This window comes from Pelophylax lessonae (assembly GCF_965119305.1).
Source record: "Pelophylax lessonae genome assembly, chromosome: 12".
Taxonomy (NCBI): Eukaryota; Metazoa; Chordata; class Amphibia; order Anura; family Ranidae; genus Pelophylax; species Pelophylax lessonae.
Window position 1 is genome coordinate 100,754,236 of NC_138779.1, and position 15,918 is coordinate 100,770,153.

At 41.8% G+C, this 15,918-nt stretch overlaps 1 protein-coding gene across 2 annotated transcripts in view; it reads right to left on the reverse strand.

Moving 5' to 3' along the window:
- Positions 1 to 5,761: 5,761 nt before the first annotated feature.
- The window catches only part of LOC309568642 (branched-chain-amino-acid aminotransferase, mitochondrial-like), a 67,927-nt gene continuing 57,770 nt past the window's right edge, over positions 5,762 to 15,918 (reverse strand). For both annotated transcript variants that reach the window (XM_082274371.1, XM_082274372.1), the window contains exons 9-11: positions 14,655 to 14,795; positions 8,765 to 8,839; positions 5,762 to 6,280 (exon numbers count right to left, since the gene is read on the reverse strand). In XM_082274371.1, the coding sequence (XP_082130497.1) occupies positions 6,242 to 6,280; positions 8,765 to 8,839; positions 14,655 to 14,795 (255 nt within the window). In that variant the 3' untranslated portion in view covers positions 5,762 to 6,241. The remainder of the gene's footprint in view (positions 6,281 to 8,764; positions 8,840 to 14,654; positions 14,796 to 15,918) is intronic.

Genomic DNA, 15,918 nt, shown 5'->3' on the forward strand with positions numbered 1-15,918 from the left:
CTAGAGAGGACGGTTAGAGACTGCAGACATACTAGAGTAAATTATGTTCAGAGACTGTGGACATGCTACAGGTTTGATTGTTAAGAGAAACTGTGCTGAAGAGTGAGAGGCTGGGGGCATGTTACATGAGACTAGTAGGGATCCTGCTATTACCCCATAACAAATAAATGCTCCCACTCCTGCTACAGACTGCTGGGGTCCAAGGGCCCACCACAAGTACCAAAGGACTGCATGTTGGGCAACAGGGATTTAAAGGGTGATTTTTTGGAATATATTTAAGGTAATTTAGCTTATTTTCTTTAGTGTTCTTTGCATTTTTTCCTTTTTTGTGTAGTTGATTGTGCACTGTAATGCGAATGGGATACCGCGCTATGTCCCAAGGAAAAAATGATGTTAGAAAGCAGCGTACTTAAAAAAAAAAAAAAATAGAATTTCTCTTTTCCAATTTTTTTTTTTCTGCAAAAAATGAAAGTAAAGGATAAGGATAGTTGAATGCAGCTTCCATAACCCTCTGGAAACATTTAGGGGTTGATTTATTAAAACTGGAGAGTTTACAGGTTTTATTGTGAAAGCATAAAGTGACTGTAAGCTATCACCTTGAAAAACAACTAATTTAGTTTGATGAAAGGCAAAACATTTGTGTATAGATAAAAAAAAAAAAAAACATTATAAATACCTTTTTTTCCCTTCTTTATAAGTGATCACATTCCCTCTGTTCTCAGCTGAATAAGAACTGGGGGGGGAGGAGCAGCAACAATACACTTAGGTTTCCAGTGAAATGCTGTGCAGCGGGGGGGGCGGGGGGGAGGTGTCAGCAAAGGTGTGATCATTGGAGGAGAGCAAGCTGAGTTCCAAGTATAGCTAGAGAACTAACCACAGCTTAGCGCGGTCAGTTTCGAATAGGAAAGCAGAGGAACTGGCAGAAGCATCAGAAATTTCACACAAAGGAAGCAATACAAAGAGAGTGGGATACTTTTTCATACAAGTACATGGTACAGCAGGCACATTAGGAATATGAAATGCTGGGGTAACAAACACTTTAACTAAACAAGCTGAAGTTAGAAGCTGATTGGCTACCATCCACATCTGCACCAGATTTTGCACACTACCGTTTTAGTAATTCAACCCCTTAAAGTCTATTGCACCCTTCTTTTTTTACTCCATTGCCCTGAAAATGACAAAATGCTGCAGAAATCTCACAATTTCAGGAAAAGGAAGACACTTTTTACTCATTCCTACCCTACGTGCTGATTTGTTATAACTTAAAAATGGCACCACACCGAGCCTGGTTTACACTCAGTATAAATATTTATTGCTTGTGCATGTCATTCTGTCTTGCCTTAGAATGACCTTGGTACAACCCCTACTCATTTGGATTTCTTAAAAACATGCCTATTCCTGTCCACATTTTGGATAGTGTGCAACTTAGGAGCTGGATTCAGCTCATTAGTGGATCCTGGTTTGAGCAGGTCTAACAAATTCATATAAGGCACAATGGTTCCGGTGAGGCTGCTTGCAAACACAAAACCAGGGAACCCGAAGTTTGAAAACCATGTGTAAATCCAAAGAGAGCTCCAGATCAATAAAATGAGAGTCAAAAACTTTCAATATTGGTGTTTCTTCAGCAGGACAGTACAAAACAATCAATGACTTTTCGGGGCCCAGAAGTATCCCCCTTCATTAGGGCTCAAATAATACATAGACTTGGGGGGACTCAAAGTGGCACAATCACCACAAATAATTTGTTTTGCTACTTCTAGGCAAGACTTCAGTCTTCAATGCCTCCGGTAACTGTCAGGCCCATGAACTGTCATACTGGAACCCATTATTTGTTAACGGATAAGCCGTATATCTGAAGTTAGACTTGAGCTACACTTGGAGCCAGAGCTACTATTTAGCAGTGGCTCCGGTCAGTGATACTTGACATGGCTGCCTTGATTTACAAGGCCGGTATACAATGAATTTTGTTTGCAGCAATACAAGGAAACCTGAAATAAAAAATTCTCAGCGACTTGAATTTCGTTTTATTACAGTGTACTTTCACCTTTTGCTTACGGGTGATGTAATCTTAAAGAGGTTGTAAACCTCAGAAAAAAAAAAAAAAAAAAAAAACCTGAAAGACAAAAAGCATAATGAGCTAGTATGCATCGCATACTAGCTCATTATGAAATACTTACCTTAGAATGAAGCCCCCGCAGTGCCGCCAGGTCACCGGTAACACTGCAGGCATGTTCGGCCCTCCTGCTTCCTGGTTTGCGTCCCCTGGCCATCTGATTGGTATCAATGATATTTCCTGCGCCTGCACACGGGAGCCGCCGTTCACGGCACAGGGCTCTGAAGGAACGGCACGGGTTCCCTGAGAGCGCATGTGCCAATGACATCATCGGCTGCATGCAATGTAGATATCTCCTAAACGGTGCAAGTTTAGGAGATATTTACAGTACGTATAGGTAAGCCTTATTATAGGCTCACCTATAGGTACATGTTATTAAGGTGGGTTTACAACCACTTTAATGTGAACACATGATCTCTGCAGAAGGAATGTATCAAAAGTTTGGGCTCATGCTCACAGCTTTTTCTCCTGGAAATATCAGTATCTTGGCCCTTCTATTACTCTTTATTTTTAATGATAAAATCATTAACTATACATTATTATTTGAGAACAAGAGAAGTTCAAAAAAAGGTCACAATGACACTTTTTCTTTTCTCCCCTTTTGCCTTATGTATGCATAAATAAGATCAACATAGCTGTGAATTTTTTTGAAAGGCATTTATCCATTGCCCATTTTCAGGCAATACTATTGGTAAAATAATATTTAAAAAAAAAATGTGAAATAAAGCGTCTTATTGTTAATCTGGGGCTCCACTGGATTTATCCTCACTTCCTATCCTGCTGACAGCATTCTACCAGACAGGAAGTGAGGGGAACACTCCAACAGCAACAGAAGTAGGGAAGGCTAGAACCCCTGTTAGGGTTTTATTTCTTCTGGTGTCCCTGTTGCAGAGTTCCCCTCACTTAGGGAGAGTTCACACTGTGAAAACATGAAATCTCAGAGCAGCAGGAGCGAGTTACCACTCCAACTGCCCTGCTTTGCGGGCTGGCTAGGGGCAGGGTGGTGCGCAATCCAGCGCACCGCACGGCTCACATTTTTTTTTAAACAAACTTTATATGAAGGGTTTCAAACTTACACTTCAAAACATTGCAATGTCGGGTTTGGCGCTGTGCTGCCTGACATTGCAGTGCGCTTTGGGCCAGTGTGCTGCGATAAAATGCAGCATGTCTGCATTTTAGCATAGCACTATGCTGCAATGCAGTGTAAATGGGACACATAGGAAACAATTATTTCCTGTGTGTCCCTGCATGTCATCGCACATAGTGTGAACTGGCCTTTACTGTTTGGTGAAAAAGCTGTCAGCAGGATAGGAAGTGAGAGTAAATCTTTCTAATGGAGCCCTGGATAACAGTAACCTCAACAAAAGTTTTAACTCTTACACCACTCTATTAAAAACGAGATAAAACGTTTTGGGTTGACAAACTTTAGTGTATTACATCTTATTGTGGATACTTTACATCATCCTTCATTGAAAACTAAAATACAGGAGTTGTGTTTAACCACTTTACCACTAGAGGATTTTGCTGTCTTACGTCTGGGCCACTTTTTGCGATTCGGCGCTGTGCGACTTTAACTGACAATTGCGCGATCTTGCGACGCCATACCCAAACGAAATTTACGTCCTTTTTTTCCCACGAACAGAGCTTTCTTTTGGTGGTATTTGATCACCTGTGCGATTTTTACTTTTTGCGCTATAAACAAAAAAATAGCGTAAATTTTGAAAAAACAACAATATTTTTCACATTTTTTTTATATGAAATTCCCCCCAAAAAAATGTAAAAATCAAAAATTTTTTAAATTTTTGGCCAATTTGTTTTCTGCTACCTATGTTTGGTAAAAAAAATTCACAATAAGCGTATTTTGATTGGTTTGCGCAAAAGTTATTGCGTTTACTAACAAAGGGAAAGATTTCTGTAATTTTTGGTGTTTTTTTTTTTTAACGCGTAATGGCGGCAATCTGCGATTTTTTTTGCGGGACTGCGACATTGCGGCGGACAGATCGGACCCTTGACTGACATTTTTGACACTTTTGGGGGTACCAGTGACATTACTGCAGTAATCAGTGCTAATATATGCACTGTTACTGTAAAAATGACACTGGCAGGGAAGGGGTTAATTTTATTGGAGAGGGAGGGGTTAATGTATGCCTGGTGCTTACTGACATGTGGGGGGGGGGGAGGTGACTGAGTGACACAGGGACAGATCCAAGGTTCAGCTATGCTGAACCCTGCAATCTGACCCTGCCTGTCACTTGGGAGATCTGCCCGCTTTGTTTACACAAGCAGGCGGATCTCCACACTAGATCCCCGACGATCGGGGAAGAGCAGAGGCGATCGCCGCTGCTCCTCCCCTGGCCCGACTCCCGCTGTGACTGAAAACAGCGGGAGTGAGCCTCCGGCGGCGCTCCCGCAAGGGGAGTGTCTGACGACGTAGTACTATGTCGTCAGACGATAACGAGCCACTTTGCCGCAGTAGTACTACGGTACCTCAGCGGTAAAGTGGTTAAAGGTGCATTCACACTTGTGAATGCACCCTGGCTATGATTATATGCAAGAAACATAGAGCAATGAGCTGCAAGCCACAGCCCAATTGAAAGCAATAGGAGGCTGCTGGCTATCGCAGCTAATCGTGCACACTTGCATGTAATCGGTTATGCTGCAATCATATACAAGTGATCAGCCCTGGACACAGACAGCCTGCGTCCAGGGCCAATCACTAACATGTGATCGCAGCATGAGTGATTACATGGGAGTGGGCATGATTAGCTGCAAGAGTCGGCATACTGTAATTGTCTTCAGTGGGACTGCCTATTTGCAGATAACCGCGGGAACCTCCGATTGGGTTCACACACATAATCGCAGCCAGGGTGCATTTACAAGTGTGAACGCACCTTTAAACACAATGCCTGTATTTTAGTTTTTTTTTTTCAAATTCTTTTTTTATTAAGTCAAGCATAAGACAAAAAAATGTCACACTCATTAGAACTTAAAAAAAAGATGTATCAACAGAAACATATCTTTCGTAAACTTGAAAGAGAGAAAATAGAAGAAAAACAAAAGATGCATTCAATTCGGTGATATCAAGATAGTAGTGTGTAATATCCACATGGATCTGTATTCAGAGAACACTTTCAACAGTCCATAGTTGATAACTATGATTTGTATAATGCACATATCCGGCAGCATGGGAAAGATAATGCATAAATACACTAGAGTATGAAGGTGATATTCAGAAGGATCAATTCTCTGTATTTTAGTTTTCAATGCATGATCATGTAAAGTATTCACAATAAGATCACAAAGCTATCTTTTTCTTCTCTCATTTTAAGGTTACAGTTATTGTGTGTAAGTTGTCCTTGTTTTCCCCATCAAGTCAAATTTGCAGCTGTTTATTTAAACAATTCGCATGCATTCTTATGTGATTTGGGCTCCGTTGATTTCACAGGAGGCTGCATGAAGGCCACATAACGTCACCAGGGTCTAGGTAGTTTATTCCATGTCATTTGTGGAATCATTAGGTGTGTGGAATATGATACAACCAATGGCTCCCTCTACTGTTCAGACATTGCAGCAATCCATCCATGAGTCCACAGGCAACACAGCTGACACAGGGTCATTAACAAGTATGACACTGGACACAAAATCAAGTGACTTACACAGTTTAATAGTGGAGTGTAATTGAGAATAATCTCATTTTTGTTTCATATTGCTGAGAAGACATGAAGTCTTGTGCAAAGCAGCAGCGACAGGAAGATCTGTTGGAGTTTCTATAGCACCATTCAAGCACATAAATGATCTACAATATTACAGGAGACAACAGCAGAAGTACAATCACAGTCTTCTATAATCTACAGCTCTACTGCATTTCTAACTCATCTAAGATCATAATCTCATTAACCATTTAAATACATTAAAATACAAGAGGCCACTTATCTGTCCTATTTGAGAACTATAAAAAATAACTGCAAGAATCTTCGCAGTGTTGGAGGTAGACACTCTTGTTTCATTTTTTTTTGATGAGTCCTAAGACTGCACTCCTTGTAAAGTAAAAACGCCTTTAAATAAAATCCAAGAGATTGTTGATTGTGATACTTTGGAATTGAAATCCTGACTCGAGTTACTTTACAATCATACAAGGAATGCCCATTCACTGGGAGTTCGGCCATACTGTAGAGAGAAAGATAGCAAAAAATGTTAGGAAGCATACACGTACAGTAGGTAGATGTATACAAATCAGATTCATACCAATCACCTATACTGTATACCCAAGTAACAAGGAGAGAGTACTGGACGGATGTGTGCATAGAAAAGCAGACTTCGAATGTCTATTTCGGCATCCCTTTGCCTACTGAACTGGGAGTACAGGCAGGTAACAGTACCTCTGCTGCTGGCTTTTCTTGGGCTGGGGGGGACAATGTTGGCCTACAGTGGGGAAAATATTTTTTTGATCCCCTGCAGATTTCGTAAGTTTGCCCGCAAATATTATAAATTGTCTATAAATTATATAAATTGAGTTGCAGTTCAGTGAGTAAAATAAATATTTGATCCCCAAGCAAAACATGACTTAGCACTTGGTGAAGAAACCCTTGTTGGCAAGCAAAGAGGTAAGACGTTTCTTGTAGTTGGTTACCAGGTTTGCACACACCTCAGGAGGGATTTTAGTCCACTCTTCTTTACAGATCTTCACTAAATCCTTAAGGTTTCTTGGCTGTCGCTTGGCAACTCAAAGTTTCAGCTCCCTCCATAAATCTTCTATAGGATTAAGGTCCTGAGACTGCTTAGGCCACTCCAAGACCTTAATGTTTTTTTTTCTTGAGCCACTCCTTTGTTGCCTTGGAGGGAATGTCTCATCCAACATTTTACAATACATGGCCCAATCCATTGGCCCCTCAATGCGGCAAAGTCAGCCTGTACCTTTAGCAGAGAAACAGCCCCATACCATGTTTCCACCTCTGTGCTTGACTGTAGGGATAGTGTTCTTAGGGTCATAGTCAGCATTTTTCTTCCTCCAAACACAGCGAGTTGAGTTAATGCCAAAGAGTTCAGTTTTGGTCTCATCTTACCACAGCACTTTCTCCCAATCCTTCTCTGAATCATTTAGCTGTTAATTGGCAAACTTCAGACGGGCCTGTACATGTGCCTTCTTGAGGAAGGGGACCTTGCAGGTGCTGCAGGTTTTTAATCCATGTCGGCTTATTGTGTTACCAACGGTTTGTTTGGTGACTGTGCCCAACTGCTTTGAGATCATTCACAAGCTCCTCCTGTGTAGTTCTGGACTGATTCCTCACTTTTCTCATGATCATCCTTACCCCATGAGGCGAAATCTTGCATGGAGCTCCAGACCGAGGGCGACTGATGCTTATTTTTTCTATTTGTGAATAATCGCTCCAACAGTTGTCTCTTTCTCACCAAGCTTCATGCCGATTGTCTTATAGCACATTCCAGCCTTGTACAGGTCTACAATCTTGTCCCTGATGTCCTTTGACTGCTCTTTGGTCTTGGCCATGATGGTGGGTTTGAATGGAAGAAAGATTCTGTGGACAGGTGTCTTTTATACACATAACAAGTTGTCATTAGAAGCACCTTCTTAAATTGACAGGACTAATCGGTGTATCACATGAGCATAAACTGTAGCCAGTCTGTGGGAGCCAGAGTTATTGTTGGTTGGTAGGGGATCAAATACTTATTTTACTCACTGAACTGCATCTGAATTTATAATATTTGCATTGTGTGTTTTTTCTGGATTTTTGGTTGATATTCTGTATCTATTATTTAAAATACACCTGATAAAAATTATAGACCCTTTATTTCTTTGTAATTGGGCAAACTTACAAAATCTACATGGGATCAAATAGTTATTTCCCCCCAATGTAAATTATTTAACGCAGCTGATTGCTATTTTCTAAAAAAAGAAAAACAAAGTATTATGTTGATTTGAACAAGTAAATAGCAGTGGATTTTGTTCGCCCAATGTTGGCAATGTATCTTGAATACTTTTAAATGCATTTTATGGTTTTCCTGAAGTTTACATATAAACTTTATCCAAAGTATTTTTTTCTGGACAGGCTTAGACAAGGCTGAAATCTGTTAGGATTTAATGTCTTTGTGCCCCTTGGGAAGATGTCTCTACCGTCTCGGTCCCAGAAACCACACAAGAAGCTGGGGCTGGACCCAATTGGTCTCAGAGATTTTAGAATGTGGCATCTGTATAGTTGCAAACCTAACTAAAGCTACACAATTTTGGCCATTATTTTTAACTTCATACACCACATAGTTATCACTAACAAACAGAACATTCACCACTGATAACAGAGGAGGCTTTAGCCAGCTCACGGCATTCTAGCTGGAGTTAAAAATGATTCTCTGTACCAACATAAGGCATGGGTGCCTCAGTTAAAGAGTAGAATTTAAAGACATTCAGAGATGACCAAAGTCAAATAAGCTAAAATCCCAGCTCAAGAACTGAATCCCACATGTAGGATCAATGTCAGATTTCCCTAAAATCTTTAAAATTACAATTTAGGTTTGTTTGGGCCATATGTGATTATATTGTAATACAGGACATATAGGGGTAAATACAAGACATCAGTTTTGTAAAAGATTGCGAAGCTTCATTGGAATCACTAGAATGGACAAAAACAGCTTTCTTACCTGGATGTCTGTGAGCTCCTTCAAGAAACGTTTTGCAATGTCAGGTCCATTTTCCATGGTGGGTATGTGGTAACTCTAAAAGTGGCAAAAACAGCAGATACCCAAATTATTACAAAAAAAAAAAACATGCAGAACATTGACTACTAAGGCATACATATTAAGTTAACAATAGACTGTACATTGGACACTGTTCCCTCAAAGATTTCATTGTATTTTGAAGGGGTTGTATTTGAGGTGGATCGTTACCCTCCCCTCCAATTTTCAAACCCTGCTTACCAGGTGGTGTGTTCTGCACATTTCAGATACTCACCCACCCAGCGGCTGAGGAGTCTCGATTTCAGCTGCGACATTCAGATGGTAGGGTCAGAATTTGGCATAAACAACATGAAAGCATGGATCCATCCTGCCTTGTATCAATGGTTCAGGCTGGTGGTGGTAATTGAGCATTGTTTAAACGCCACGGCCTACCTGAGTATTGTTGCAGACCATGTCCATCCCTTATTCTTTATGACTACAGTGTTCCCATCTTCTGATGGCTACTTCCAGCAGGATAATGCGCCATGTCACAAAGCTCAAACCATCTCAAACTGGTTTCTTCAAAATGACAATGAGTTCACTGTACTCCAATGGCAGCCAAAGTCACCAGATCCCAATCCAAGAGAGCACATTTGGGATGTGGTGGAATGGGAGATTCGCATCATGGATGTGCAGCCAACAAATATGCAGCAACTTCGTGATGCCATCATGTCAATATGGACCAAAGTCCCTGAGGAAAGTTTCCAACACCTTGTTGAATCTATGCAATGAAGAATTAGGGCAGATCTGAAGGCAAAAGGAGGTCCAACTCAGTACTACCAAAGTGTACCTAATAAAGTGGCCGGTGAGTGTATTTAAAGCAGTGCACCTTAAAGCGGAGTTCCACCCAAAAGTGGAACTTCCGCTTATTTGTTTGCAGCCCCCTCTTGTGCCACATTTGGCACCTTTCGGGGAGGGTGTACCTGTTTTTGACAGGTACTCATCCCTACTTCTGATGGACTTGGCTGCAGCAAAGTATGTCACAAGCCCAGCCCCCTCCTCCTTCGCCCGCTGCCACATCAATAAGAATGCCAAGCGTGCTTCGCGCATGCGCAGTAGGGAATCGGCTGTGAACCAGCAAGGCTTCACTGCCGGGTTTCCCTTCTCGGCAATGGCGGCGGCAGCACCCAATGAAAACATCGGCTGGGGTGCTGACATCGCTGGATTCCAGGACAGGTAAGAGTCCTAATATTAAAAGTCAGCAGCTACAGTATGTGTAGCTGCTGACTTTACATTTTTTTCTGGGGGCAGAACTCCACTTTAAAGCCGTATTAACCACTTCCAGAAAAAAGGCTCCAGATAGTGTAGTAGTTTTAAGGTTCATATAGTTTATTACCCATAAATCGGGTTCAAATGCAGTTAAAACATCAAATCCCTGCTGGTCAGCGGTGCGGGCTGCGCGTCCTCCTCGCAGAGTGGCGAGCTAACTTCCAGCTTGTGTTCCACCTAGGTGACGTAATGACGCTATGCGGTCCAAACGTTTGGAGCCTTTTTTCCCTTTCCTTACCACATTTGGTCGTGTACCTCGGATCCTATAGGAGCCGTTACCAGCCCATAGGACTAGAAAGAGGAAACCAATCCAGCTCAGGGGGCTATTAAGCTCGAGTGGTTCTAATGCCATATGGCATATAGGACCCACAAGATCCGGTAAGTGATCCAATCTATTTACTCACACGAGGCAAGGAATCGATTATACGGCCAATCACGTCTGAGCACCTGCACCTTCAAATTTTTATTTGAAGACTCACATTTACTGAGGACTTTATATTTGAGCACTACAGTCACTGTTTACTCTGGACTTTTTATACTCAATATATGTTTTTTCGTTTTTATCATGCATTATTAATTTTTATCCTTTATTTACCAAGTCACTTATGCACACTATGGCACTTATTTGATTATTTATTCGAGGTTTTGATGATTTATCAATTTTATTTTTAATTGTTTACCTGATTTTATAACCATTATTCATATCACTATTTATTTATTGATTATTTATACTTACCACAGAGGCTGGCATGGATAGTGCTACCCATTAGTAAGCGCCGTATTTGGCCTTCATATAAGACCATTCTTTTTCAATCTACCCTTTATCCTACAGCAGCTGCTTTTCCATCTATTTACTTTTAGGCACGTAGGTTATTTGTATACACAATTTATTATCCTTGGCGTGTGGAATATACTTTGTATATTTTTTACACAAAAAAAAAAAAAATCGCAATAAATGTATTTTGATTGGTTTGCACAAAAGTTATCGCGTCTACTAACTACGGGAAAGATTTATCTCATTTCTATTGTGTTTTTTTTTTTTTTTTTTACTAGTAATGGTGGCAATCTGCGATTCAGGAGCAGATATCAGTCCTGCTGACGGGTTAAGGACCTTCTTTGGCCCTGTCCAGCTCTCCTAGAGTAACTGCCTGTCTCCTGGATTCTCCTCTATGCTCTTGAGATTGTGGTGGGAGACACAGCAAACTTTCGGGCAATGGGACGTATTGATGTGCCATCCTGGAGGAGTTAGAATGTCTATGTAACCTCTATAGGGTCCAGGTATAACCTCATGATACCAGTAGTGACACTGACCCTTGCCAAATGCAAAACCAGTGAAAAACAGCCAGAAAAGAGGAATAGGGAAAAAGATGTCAGTGGCCTCTGCCTGTAAAACCATTCATGTTTTGGAGGTTAGCTCTCTGTTGCCCATCTAGTGCCCGTGTTGTTAATTTCATTAACACCAAACCAGCTGAAACTGATTAACAACCCCCTCTGCTACTTAACTGACCAGATCAATATCCCAGAAGCTTAATTGACTTGACGTTATACTCTGATTAAAAAGTATTCCTTTCATTTTTTTTGAGCAGTGTATAAAGACATAAAACCCTGACAGAGGATCTATCCTTTGCTCAATAACAAAAGTAAATATCTCCTTGCAGTGCAAAGTTTGTATTGAAGATGATGTGACTTAGAAATCCTTTAGCACACAAGCATTGTATACAAAAACCTAAATCGTAATTTAAGTCCAAAGAACAGGAGCACAGACAGGTGTCCCTCCTTTATAGCTACTGCATATTCCATGAGAAGTTTAACTACATATTTCACTTGCGCCACCTGCTGGGGAGATACTGCACATGTATTTCAGTTGCTGCACCTCAGTGTACAAGTACTGTAGCAACAAAGAGATGGTCTTCCTACATCCAAAATAAGTTTCCTATACTTAAAGCGGTAGTATCCCGCTTTTTGACACTTTTACCTACAGGTAAGCCTATAATAAGGCTTACCTGTAGGTACAAAGAATATCTCCTAAACCGGCATGGTTTAGGAGATATTTACAGTGCATGCAGCCGCTCTCGCGAGCGGCGCATGCGCTCTGAAGGTACGGGGGGACCTTCAATTAAGTTGCCGGGAGCTTGCCGGAAAAATCACTCCCGTGCGCATGCGCGGGAGTGACGTCATCGCGGCTCCGGCCAATCATCGCGCCGGAGCCATGTCTTCCGGCCAATCACCGCGCCGGAGCCGCCGAACCCGGAAGAGACGGCGAGGGATCATGGCAGCGCCCGCAGCGATGTCCGGGGGTCCGTGTCGGGGCTTCGTTCTAAGGTAAGTTACACATAATGGGCTAGTATGTGATGCATACTAGCCCATTATGCCTTTGTCTTGCAGGTTTTTTTTTTTTTTTTTTGTTCTAAGGGTTTACAACCGCTTTAATAAAGAGCTGGATGCTACATCCTTAATACGTTTCCAATCCTTAATAAAGAGCCAGTTCCTTAATAAGTTTATTATCCTTGATAGGGGATGTTCATGTTTCTAAGAAATATAAAAAAATATAATAAAAATAATACTGCAAAAACAGTAGGTAAGGTAGACCTGGTGCTCAATTTTTCAGCAATTACATTTTTTGTTTGCATATTTAACCACTTGACCTCCAGAAGATTTACCAGGCCATCTTTTGCGATACGGCACTGCGTTACTTTAACTGACAATTGTGCAGTCATGCGACACTGTACCCAAATAAAATGTATGTCCTTTTTTTTCCCCACAAACAGAGCTTTCTTTTGGTGGTTTTTGATCAACTCTGCGGTTTTATTTTTTGAGCTAGAAACAAAGAACGACCAACAATTTAAAAAAAAAAAAAAAAAAATTTAACTTTCTGCTATAAAAACATATCCAATAAAAAAAAAAATATTTCTTCATCAATTTAGGCCAATATGTATTCTGCTACACATTTTTGGTAAAAAAAAAGATCCCAATAAGCGTATATTGATTGGTTTGCACAAAAGGTATAGTGTGTACAAACTATGGGATATTTTTATTTATTTATTATTTACTAGTAATGGTGGCGATCAGGGACTTATAGCGGGACTGCGATATTGCGGCGGACAAATCAGACACCTTTGACACTTTTTTGGGGATCAGTAACATTATTACAGTGATCAGTGTTAAAATATACACTGTCACTGTACTAATGACACTGGTAGGGAAGGGGCAATCGAAGGGTTAGGGCAGGGCTTGACAATTTTTCTTTGAATCAAGGAGCCAGCTAAAAAGTTAGGAGCCAGTTTTTCAAATCAGCTGCCCGGCGCCCAGAAAAAAAAGAAAGCAAGAAATAAATAAGAAGGGAAAGAAGAGAAAAAAAAAGAAAAAAGAGGAGAGGGAGGTAGAGAAGGGGAGATGGGGGGGGGGGGGAGGGAGAAGGAAATAGAGGGGGGGGAGTGAAAGTCTCAGGCAGATATGTACAGTGAGGTCCCCTCAGCTCTATGGTGTGTACAGAGGAATCCTCCAGAAGTGTGGCACTCTCCCACCTCCACCTTCCTCAAATGCTCCCACACCTGGCCAATTAAAGGTAAACTGTGCCCCCCAACTATTTGTAGGTGGTGCCCTTCCCTTAGCCACAGCAGGATGGGCTCAGTCTGCATTCCCCACCTCCACTAGAGGCTGAGGAGGCAGTGACACACAGGCAGATTGGAGCAGTGGGATGGGGAGCGGCTGACACGTGAAATTCTGTGCAGAACCCGGGCCACCATTTCCCCACCTCACACACCGCTCAGCCGCGGACCGGGTACTCTTACCCAATGTCAGATAGATGTGTGCCAGTTGACCGCAACGAGGAGGGCTGAGAATGGCAGAAGTTGAGCAGTGCATCCTATGGATGTGCTGAAAGTGGAGAAGAGGCAGCATGAGACTGTGCTGACCAATTAGAATGCCTCTTGTCAGTACACTGGGAAGTATGGATAGGAGCCGCTGGGATTTCAAATCTCTGGATCAGTGAAGCGGCGACCCGATGCCTGACAGCAGACGGTTGAAATCCTAGGTGCCCGGACTCAGTTTCTAGTCGCCAATGCCACCTGGGATTTGTCAAGCCCTGGGTTAGGGTGTGCCTAGCAAATGTTTTAGTGTAGTAGGGCAGGTGCTTTACAGAAACACGGGATCCATGTCTTCTGTACTGGCAGAATGGAATGAATGATCAGCAGGTGCCGGTGGAGATCGGGTCAACTGATCAACTCCCGTTGTGTAAAAAAAAAAAAAAAAAAAATCAACTGGAGTAAGAAACCAAAAAAGTACCTCACGTGGTCAGTGGGCGTGTACTTGCTGAATCTTGTGCTGTGTAACACCCTAGCGCTACATATTTTAATAGGCTGTTTGAATTTAAAAGACGAGGAGCCTGCAATGGGTGCGTATGAACAGCCCCTCTTTTGAGAAATAATAGGCTAGGAGTTTTTCAAGACATCTACAAATTATCGCCACCTGATCTGCTCAGACAATTTATTTTTAATATAAGAGGGATTGACTTTAGGTTTGTGATTTGTTGTAGCACAGTACTCACTTTGTCATTGTAGAGTATCCGGTTTACTGGGGATACAACACAGGCTGTTCCTGCCCCAAAGACCTCATATACTCGGTTTTCCCGAAGCCCTTTAATTAGATCATTCATGGTAACTGTGCTCTCTGACACTTTGAATTCTCCCTGCAAAACATTAAAACACAAAATACTTTGGTTTTAAAGAAGCACTTTGGGAAGCGCTTTTTTCACAATTTAAACAGATCACACCAAAAAGAAAAACCCGTTCGATTTTAGAATGATGTAGTGGAGAGATTAGCATGCAGCCTTTCGGTGTCGTCTATTGATCTTCCATTGAAAAGGAGCAAAAACTAACTTTATTCAGAGACTTTGGCCACTGTTCTATTGCAGACATTTTTTTAAAGGATAGCTTTACCTTTAGTGCAGTTAGCCTATAAATATCCCTATCAAAAAACTGCAACCCCCTTCCCCCCCCCCCCCTCCATTCCCAGCGTTTCACATCTTTTAAATTACCCGTCCTTCCTCCTCTAAACATCCACTGGGTTCTGCACAGCAGCTTCAACTGGAATCTCCCCTGACAGGGCTCTGCTTCATGAACAATCTCAATGCTTTCCTATAATAAACAGGCCATCGCTTATAAATCCCAATGGTAGACAACCTTTCCATAGGAATAAAATGGAGATTATGGCACGCACACATAGAAGAAGCAGAACCCAGCCAGTGAAGAGGTTTGTGCAGCTCCCAGGGGCTTACAGGAGATGGGCAAGTACGAGTTATAAAACTTTGGGGGGAATTACAATTCTCCTTTTTAAATATAAGCTCCCAAGCAAAGATACTGTAAACAGCCAGGTATATCCCTCCTATTCCTAGCATGCCTCAATTTTTTACTTGGTGCCCAGGGGGATAGACATCTTTTCTCTGCTGTGCTGAGAAAAGTCTAACCTTAATTTTAGCTATTTTTTTATTTAATCAGGATTACCTTTTTTCTTCAATTAGGACTCCTCTACAAGCTACTTGAGCTAGTGACTATTCCTAGCTATCCGAATAGACGTTTCCTCAGCACTAGCTTTGCAGGTCAAACCCAGACGCAGATCCTGCTGGACTGGGGGATTATGAGGCTAGCCTGGACTGTGACCTTAAGGACACTTGGCTCTGCACTGTGGTGCTTTCCAGACCTGAACGCACTGCATTTAGCCATGGAGCACTTTTTCAGGTCCAGAGCCGTGGCACAGCCCTAGGTGTGACCACCGCCTCTGAAGACTCACTTTGTTTGTAGGCCATGCAGGCT